This window comes from Macrobrachium rosenbergii, chromosome 9 (assembly GCF_040412425.1).
Source record: "Macrobrachium rosenbergii isolate ZJJX-2024 chromosome 9, ASM4041242v1, whole genome shotgun sequence".
Lineage (NCBI taxonomy): Eukaryota > Metazoa > Arthropoda > Malacostraca > Decapoda > Palaemonidae > Macrobrachium > Macrobrachium rosenbergii.
Window position 1 is genome coordinate 15,176,463 of NC_089749.1, and position 10,168 is coordinate 15,186,630.

At 37.4% G+C, this 10,168-nt stretch overlaps 1 protein-coding gene across 2 annotated transcripts in view; it reads left to right on the forward strand.

The window, feature by feature from the left end:
- LOC136841489 (uncharacterized) overlaps positions 1-9,924 on the forward strand; it is a 28,835-nt gene extending 18,911 nt beyond the window's left edge. For both annotated transcript variants that reach the window (XM_067108432.1, XM_067108431.1), the window contains exon 2: positions 726-9,924. In XM_067108432.1, coding sequence (XP_066964533.1) covers positions 770-4,192 — 3,423 coding nt within the window. In that variant the 5' untranslated portion in view covers positions 726-769 and the 3' untranslated portion in view covers positions 4,193-9,924. The remainder of the gene's footprint in view (positions 1-725) is intronic.
- The last annotated feature ends 244 nt before the right edge of the window (positions 9,925-10,168 follow it).

A 10,168-nucleotide genomic window follows, 5' to 3' on the forward strand; every position in this document is an offset into this window, starting at 1 on the left:
TTTGAACACTTACTAAATCAGACATCTTGTTGTGCTACTGTTGATAATAAATCCAATGTGTCATCCATGTCCAATAGGCAGAGCGCCAAATCATCAGCACACACAAAAAGACAACTAAAACATGAGCCATAGCATAGCATAGGGCAACAAATGCAGTCACTAAATGTACAATTTGCTGAATTTCAGATTGCACACTTCACAAGTGAGTCAAGTCATGGGACTGAGGGCCATTCAGTGTTTGGATTTCTTCCCACCCACATCAAAGTTTTGTGACTATTACTGCTTTCCCTTCACCCAACCCCCTTCTCTCCAACATGAATAAGCCAGTCAGCACACGTTGGCATTAAGCCATTTAGTGAACAAGCATTACTAGGCAAGCTTATTTGGCTGCCCTAAGGTTATTAAAATATTTTTGCTTCTACTCAAGAACATTTGATGTTTGCTATACGGCTGCATGTGAGTATTCAGCTTTATCCACACTTTGGCAGTTTCATATGTTTAGACTTTCACGCTGAAAAGAGTGCACTTAAAGGCATAGTGCAGATTGGGAAAAAGTGGATAAGAGAGGGAGTATTGTATGGTGTTATGTTTATACTCTAGTTTTTAATGGTTTGTAAACATGGTTTTCTTAATATGTATGGGTTTATGTTAATGGTTTTTGCATGTGTTAGTAGATGATTGATTTATCTGTAAGATCTCAATAGTAAACATTTTTCTCTTTTTAGGGCAGTAAGTGACTATAATTGCAAGTTGCTGATGAGCTGCTAAGATGAAGCGTTCCATTGAAGATTCACCTGAGTCTGAGCCCCCGAGGCAACGTCCAACACTCAGGCATCCCAGTTCTGCATCCTCAGAAGCACAAATAGATGGAGATGGTGGGGGAGAAACTTCTGACAATTCTTGCCCTGTCAGCACAGCAGCTACCACTTCCAGTTCTTCAGTTTGGGCTGCTCAATGTACTTCACCTCAAACGACCACAGCAAAAACTGCTTCCTCATCTCTAGCTGTTGTAACTACTAGTTTTATCACTACCTCTGCCTCTTCAAGTTCAACTGTATTTCCAGTTGCCTCTGGTGGGGCACTTGAAGCTGAGACAGGAAACAGTCCGACATCCATGGCAGCCTCAGTTTCCCATCCTGGTCAGTTAGAAAAAACAGATTCTTCTTCTCAGTTAGAAAAAACAGATTCTTCTTCTGCAGCTACAGTAAGTGATATAAGCTTGCCCATAGTACCTGTTTCACAGGGACAAGAAGTGACAGATGAATTAGGAGCAGCTACAACACCTATTACTTCGACATCTGTTTTGCCCTCATGTTCCGTCTTAACGACTTGTGCAGCTACAGCCTTTCAGACAGTGTCCTTTTCTAATGATGGGACTGTCACTTCAGGTCCAACAACATCATCAAGGGAACCGGATGTTTGTGAGTCTAATACCAGGGTTTCAGTTACCATGCCTGTTGTATCTTCATTTTTGTCCTCATCTTCACCCTCATTTCTAGCTATATCTTCATCTGATGTCAGTTTAGCATCCTCATCTAATCAGAATTTGACACAGTCAACAGACTCTCTACCGTTATTAACAGTTTCATCTGATTCATCACCAGAGTCTTCCAATGATTCCGTAGGTGTGGTACCTGTCACGTTTAGCAGTGTTGGGGATGTTCCACATTATGACTTAGTCTCAAGTACAAGTGTTATCCGGCCATTGAATGATAGCAGACCAGAGCAAATTCCAGCAGATGCAGTTGTTGATATTTCTACTTCTGGACAGTCATCAGATTCATTAACACTTACTTCATCTTCGTTACTTGATACAGATAATGCAAACCTACATGGTCTTTTTGGGAGTCCCAGTTATGGTGATGACCAACCAGAAGTTCCTCAAGTAGAAGAAGAAGATGAATATGAGTCTGCTGAAAGAGACCATACCCATTCAGAAGAAATTGCACCAGAAAACTTGATGTTAGAGGACCCCAGTACAGCTTTATTAACTTCAGGACCTCTGTGCATTTCACAGACTGGAGAACCTTTGGCTGAATGTGGTGAATTGAGTAGAGAAGAGGAAAGAAAGCTTAAAGAAGAGTTGATCTTACAGTCAGGGAAAGTTCCATCTGCTGGTGAAACTATTCCTAAAGGACAACTTCGTCGGGCTGGGCCTTATTTATTAGGCCCACGTTTAGGGTCTTCCCCTGTTAGGTCCATTGTCCAGTGCTTAGCACGACGAGAAAATACAGATGAATTCTACACTCTCAAGATTTTAACTGTTAGAGATACCAGCGAGGAGAATCAAGATGATCGACAAGGTAAGATGCTGCTTCACACTGAACATTCTTTACTATCATTATTATCTGGACAGCAGGGTGTCATTCAGCATCATGGTCTCTTCCAAGACTATGCTGTTGGTGTACATGAACCAAGTGAGGGACGGATGGTGGCCACAGGTAGACTTGTACGTCGTGTCTGTCTAGTGCTTGACTGTGTAACCCCTCAGGATTACTGTCCACATACTGCAGACCTAATTAACCTTCAACATTATGTTATTACAAAGGAAAAACTTAGCGAGCGTGATGCCTTAACCATATTTTACAATATTGTGTCAGTTGTCCATAGTTTGCATGAGCAAAACATCGTACATCGAGATTTAAAGCTTGGTAATCTTGTCTTGCACAGAGCAACACGAGAAGTTACCATAACTAACTTTTGCCTCGGTCAGCACCTTCCCTCAGAACAAGACCGTTTAAGAGACCAGAGGGGATCCCCTGCTTATATTTCTCCAGATGTTTTAAGTGGTAAACCTTATTTAGGTAAACCCTCTGATATGTGGGCCTTGGGTGTTGTTCTTTTCACTATGCTGTATGGTCACTTTCCCTTTTATGATGCTTTGCCTCAAGAATTATTCAGGAAAATTAAAGCTGCTCAGTATGTCCTCCCTAAAGGGGATAAACGTGTCACTGAAGGCACAAAAGACCTAATTCGTGGGTTGTTGGTTTTAGATCCTCTAGAGCGGCTTAATTGTTCTCAGGTTTTGGCAAAGTTAACAGCTATGATTACTCCGATGTGTAGTGATATGCCTTGTGATGATCAGGTTGTACCAGAATTGGAGGAAAAAAATAATACAAAATCTGATAAAAGTCACCATTCAAACCTGCAGTCTTCCAATAGTGGGGGCAGCAATATCATTGATCATGGTTTTGGAAATTCCATTGCAAGGACACGGAGACTAGCTGGAAGAGATGGAGACAGTCAGAGTTCAAACATAGATGTAATATTGCAGCAACTGGAAGATAGCCATAATAACAACCCAAAATCATCTACTGGCAAGGGTATTAGCACTAGTATTTGCAATTCTAGCAGCAGTGCTAATAAAAGCAATGGTGTGATTTCATGTATTGTAGGCGATGCACGGCCTTTAACCCAAGCGGAACTATCAGAACATCGTCATCTGTTACCTCATACTTCGCGAATAGCTGAATCTGTCAGCAGAAGTTCAGGACCACCACCAAGTGTAACAGTTGTTGTCAGCAGAAATAGCAATGATAGGTTTAGCTCTATTCTGTCTCTCAGGTCATCTGGTATGAGAAATTTTCCATTGAATCCACTGGGACCTCCTCCCAGCACCAGTCACTCGCAACCTTCACCAAACTTGACTATTCCCCCAGCACCATTACCTCCTCATGTGCTGTCCTCTCGCTTGTCGGTGCCAATGTCTGCGATGTCTGGATCTTCACCGCGACTTCCTCCATCACCGTCTCTGCCGTTGCCATCTCCTCTTTTGCCCTCAAGCAGCTCTGGTCTACCTTCAACCTTAAGTCGATCTCATACGGGCCTTCCAACATTTGGAGTCTTTTCCGGTATGAATCAATCCCAGTCACAGTCTCCGGCATCGGTGGTATCACACAACCCAATTCCTCCTACTGGTTCACGGAGTCGTTGGGCACCTGGTGTCCATCGTATAGTTCATAACATTTCAAGTTTGCAACATTCAGCTTCAAACAATAATGCTGAAGTTAATGATCAGAATGCAATAAGTCAAAGACCTACTGAAAATGGACATGCAGAAAATGATAATGAGTCTGCTTCAAGTTCTTCCTCATCACTTCCAAGGAGACCTTTCCACTTGGCTCTTAGACCAGGGAGAGGTCGAGCTCAGACTGCAAAAAATATCAGGCCCTATCGCCATGTTAGACGGTAATACAGATAGTTTTGTACAGTATTTCAAGTTTTGTACAGTGTTTCATTACTGAATTTTATGTTGTATATTTAATATTTTTTTTTTTTTTGCAATTAAGCTCTTAATTTTAAATATCTTTTACAGTATTTAAAATTTGATTTCATCATCATTAATACAAGCTGTGTACCTTGATTTTAGGATTTAAATTGAGATACAGTATCAGATTGGCGAGCGCAGTAATTTTACTGTGCTTAGCATGGAATTGCAGTTTTGTAAATTAATTAAATAAATCATTTTTATTTAAAACTGAACTGGCAGAGCTAAGATCACCTTGTGCAAGATTTCTATATTTTCTTATATATTTTAGTCTTTGCATCAAAAAGACCCATTATTTTTGTTGTTGGAATTGATTAGTAGACTCTTTAACCTGGCTCAGATCTTGGAACTGGTGATTATTATTCTTGTCCCTCTTGTACAGTAAAGTTACCATATAACTTTTGAATAGTGGACAAAATGGCTCAGTGTAAATAATAATTTTAGAAAAATAACTGCACTTCTAACTCACCCCAGTTTGTAAGTGTTGTAGATAGCTTTGTATTGTCATAAGAACACAATGTATCTAATACTGTATGTGAAGTTTTGTAATACCTAGTAAGCCTAGGGCACATATTTTTAAGTACTTAAAATATAGCATAGGAAGATGTGTGTTCTCATGCTGGTTTATGCATTCTGAACAGTGTTGGTATGTATATATTGCTTGTTTAACTTTATTTGTGAAGCCATTTTATTTCATGATACTTTAAAATAGCATTGCAAAAAATGGACGTTTATGCTTAATCTATTCCTGTGGGGTATGAAAAATTATGTTATAAAAAATCAAAGATGAAAATGCCTACTCACAATGGACCAGTTTTGAGTATGCATTAGAATAGTTGTCTTGGCTTTCAAGTAATGGCTAATAAAAGCTTGTAATGAAAACCTACATCAAATTTAGATTGTGGTCACAGGCTGTGGTCACAGGCCATGGAAGTCTTGGAAAAGTTTCATATCAAGAGAGACAAAAATGGTTTATTTCAGGTACTGTTGTAGTTTAAAATAGCTACTCTTTTCATTAAATTCTATGGAATGACATAACCAAATCTATAGAAGTTATTTATTTACTGTGAAAATGTGATTATGCAAAATTTTTTATTTTAGATATAAATTTAATTTATGCTGTAAGTATGCTTGTGTAACAATTTCTCCGATTTTCAAGGTATATCCTACTTTACTCGTATTTGTAAAAACTGCTAGAGCCTGGAATTATTGCCTTGAAAGGTAAGAGCATAGGTGCATTTTTCATGCCAGTTCTTTTCCAGGTGTCTGTTGATTGTTTTACAATGGTCTGAAAGTTTATGTGAGTATTTTATTTATAACTGGTGTTTGGAGTGTTAAAATGCCTTGTTATGTTATTCAGTCCTTATGTGTCTGTTAGTATTCCTAAGCTGTTTCAATTATTTGTCAGTTTTTCTTCATTGCCAGTCTGGAGTTAGGGAAAATACAGAATAGGCAATTCTGTGGATACAGAATAGGGGATTCCATAATAACAATACAGTACAGCACCAGTGAAACCAGCTGAAATACTTATTGAAGAGTGGGAGCAATCAGGAACATACCTTGGGGGGAAAATTCAGGACTGTACCCAACAGGAGCTCAGAGGAGGGACCTTGTGAGGCTGTGAGAACCACTGAAGTTGAAATGCAGAGGTTCATGGTAAACTTTGGAACTGCAGGGGCCAAGTGTTGAAAAAGCACAGTGGCCTAAAGTGAAGGACAGGAAAGGCCACCTCCATTAATTTGAATTTTGAGTCCTTTGTGCCAAACTTTGTTGAAGGCCTTTGTTGAGACTACATTACATCTGTGTCCTTCTGTTTGGGTCATAGCGATGAAATCATTGATTTTCGTATTAATATTGGTGTGACTAGCTGGGTCCCTCTGCCTTTGATAAAGACATATTGATTCTTGATAACTAGGTCATTTTCATGGAGGACTTTCACCAATGTGTAAAACCATAGCTCCATAATTTTTCCGTGAAGTTCTAGGAGTGTTATTTATTTATGGTGTATCACTTGCTCAGAATACCCTTCTGATTTTTTTAGGAACCTTTTCACTCCTGATGTTTAAATGTCCAGGTAGTAGCCCCTTATTGGACAGAAACCTTAACGAGCATTACTTAGAACAAAGGGGTGTTGAGTTTTTGAAAACTTGGGGATAATTAATGTGGTTCGTGAAATTTTCTTTTATCCAAAAGCTTCACCTACTATTGTCAACACGATTCAAAGTCATTTAAGTTGGCTGTAGAACATCTGGTTTGCATTGCTGGTTTTAACTTTTTGTAGCTCAGAACAGGGTTAAAGGTAGTCTTCCCCCAGAATTTTGTGCTGCTAAAGGTGCTGTTGTTCCAACCTTGTTTGTTGGGGCTTCTTGCATTTGTTATGAGTGAAATGTGTTTATTTAGATTAGTTCACATTTTTATGGAAAGTAGACATTTTTATACTAATGATAGTGGGAAAAGGTAGAAAAAGTTGGTGTTGTGTAGTTGATAATCTGTGAAGCAAAAGTAGAACAGTATTAAGTCATGACAAAACTGTAAGGTTGTAATACTGGACTGAAATAAAGATTTACACAGTATTTAGGGTTTGTTAAAGAATTTGTGAAAGGTATGTGGAATATTGTCTGAATGATGTGCTTTTTATATCTGAAATGTATAACATTTTAATCATACAGTATATCTTTGGTTACATGTTAAAATTTTTTATGTTGAGCTATTATGAAATGCAAATTTTTATCAGGTAGAGCTATTTTGCTACATTAATCTGTGATATTTTGCAGCTTTTAGAATGAATTTTGTGTGATTTGTGTTTCAATAACTTAATTTTCAGTTAGCATATAGATCGTACTGCCCTTTTTTCTTAACCATTAGTGTTCCCATACAAGATTACTGACAATATCATTACCAGTACCCTAACCAATAGTGATGGCACTAAGACTAAGATCCAATAGACAAAACTTGTGTGATAATTAATGACTAATGCTTCAGGTCTTTTGTTCAGTTGTATTGGACTACTGTGCTCATGTCTTGATGTAAGGACCCTTCAGAGATCTTTATCTATTTAACATGATTGCTTGAAGTGATGGTTTCCTTTTTCCTGGCAATGTGGTTTAGACTTCCCAGAAAGTATCTTATATGCCTATCTTCCTAAGCACTTTTTACTTTTCAACAGGGAATTACCATTCTCATGATTTTCTTTATACTGTACTATTTTTTTCTATTTCACGTACAGTTCTTTCTTAGGTTATCAGGTCAGTTGAGAAGCACCAGTTTTACCATGAACGCAACTCTTGATGTTCCAGTAATCCTCTACTTCCAAGTTGAAGTATATTTTGCCCTTAAATAGAAAAGTAAGTAATATTTGGTGTAAATGGCTAGTTGCCAATTAGTAAACAATTAAATGCTGGCAACACCAGACTACTTTGGTGGCCAAGTGCATATCAATATGAATATGTCACTGAGGATTTCTTCACTACAGAAATTTGAGATTTGAGATGATTGGTCTAGTTAAGTTGTACATTAATACTGCAATCTTAACTTGAAGCAGTTTGAATCTGTAGACAGTTTGCGTCACTGCCTGGTTGCCTCATCATCTCGTCTTCAAAATTCTTGGCCTCATAGAAAGGATACTCATTATAGAATAAAGATTACAGTTCACCATTTCTGTCTTTTTACCATACTGGGTTTACTTTCAGATGTCAAATTTCTCAATCTTATTGAGTTCACCTACAGATGTCAGATTTAATTTTGAGAGCCTTTTTAGTGGAAGAGTCAAATACAACTTCCCTGTCTCAGTTTGCCTACTTTCATAACTTATTCCATGGGGGGCCAGTGATGCTAATCACTGTCTGCAATGTAAACGTTCATAGCAAATTACTGGTGAGTTTGCTGACCCATTCCTTGTCTTTTGATTTGTGTTGAATGCTTAAAATGAGTCATTTGTACAGGTATTTAAAAAGTATTAGGTACGGATTTCTAAGCAAGGACAGATAAGTAATCATTCAATGAGATGTGAAACATTGTCTAGGGACCTCAGGCTTAACTGAAGACTGCCTGACACCAAGACAACTCCATTAAGATATCAGCCAGTCAGTCAAACCTATCTATATGTTGATTTAATCCTAATTAGCCATCTGGTATCTGAAAACTATTTCTTGTGATGATATCAGTATTTATAAGTTGTCAACTTCACCTTTCTTTGTGGTGTGATGATATCAGTATTTATAAGTTTTCAACTTCACCTTTCTTTGTGGTTGCAACTGAAGTGAGGAGCATAGACGGCTGGAAGAGGGGGCATCTCTTAAAGGGATCTGCCATACTTGCTTAATTAACATTGTTAATAAATGATTGTACATCAGGGATATTGGTCTTGCTGCTGTAACCATTTATTAAATGATTGTACATCAGGGATATTGGTCTTGCTACTGTGACCATTTATTAAGTAAGCTGTAATGCATTGGCTGTCAAGGGAATTGGTACAAAAATTAAAAGGGTCTTGTTTGTGTTTGCACGTGAATTGACATAAAAGTGATGACAGTTACGTGTTGCAGTAAGCCATTCTTTTCTTCAGGGACATTAGTGATCATAGTGTTATGTTGTAGGTACTACATGTTTAAGAAGTGTATCTTTACTAGTTTTAGCATTTTTTTTTTAAATAGCGCACATTCTTCCTACTCTTACAAACTAATTTGATCATTAGAATAACAATGTTAACTGTTTTTGAAGCCTTTGACTAGCTGAATACAAGGTATTTCTTTTTCTGTAGTGTATATATACAGCAAAACATTGTTTCTAGATCCGATTATTAAAATTTTGAGGAAGTGCAGTTAATATCATTACAAAAACATCAGTAACACATGAGAAGTTAGTAGTGGTGGGTCTACAGTATGTAAAGTTTTGTTTCAAAATTAGAGGAAAGGCTTTGCAAGAGATGGCTGGGTTAATATTTTAGGATACTTAAGTCTTGGTATCTACTCAATTTGCTCCTTGTAACATGGTTGTGACTATAGCTTGTTGATCAATGCTGGATTGGATTGGATTTTCTCAATAGACAAATCGCAAACCTTCCTAATTTTGCAAATTAATATGAAGTTGCTTAACCTCAGTAAGAGTGTATCATTATTGTTAGTGGACATTGGAAGTCATCACAGTGTTCCCAGGTGTGTTTTTCTTGTTTGTTTGAATTCTTACGGATTTTTCTTATGGTTATTGTTTTTCATGTCATCACGGCATGGCAAATGGTAAAGTGCAATATGGTCCTGTGTCTACATTGAATGTAGTTATTATTTAACAATGACTGCCACTCTTGGCTTTCACCACACTTGAATTGGGCATCTACCTCTAATAAATGGAAGTTTCTTCTAGGAATGAATTAAGTAAATGAGGTTTACAACCAGCCAAATATATTTTTTTAGCTTATGTTGTATATGCATAAGTGAACCTAGAGGCAGAGGATTCCTTAATGCTATATTCTCCCATGTACTCTAGTAATACAGTATATGTCCCTGTAGAGACAGGTGATTGCTGTGCATTTGTTTGTTCCATATTTAATAGGAATTCATTTAGATTTTAAATAATGACTTTAAAACATTGATTGAAATATAAAATTTCTGTTAAGCCATATTACTCATTGTATAAATTATTCAGTATACTTTACAATGCATCATTTTGTTTTATTTTCACCAAAATTCAGCTTTAACAGGTTATTTGACCAGGAGCCCCTGAGCTGGATCAGATTTCTTCTTCACTCTCCCTTTGCAAAAACTCACCCTTTAAAAAAAAAAAAGTTATGTGGAAGGACTAAGTAAACAGCTGAACTGTGGAAAACGGATACAATACGGCAGTGGAACATGAGAGCTACATTAGCAGTGATTGAAACCATAGAGGAAACAAACTCAAGTTAATCAT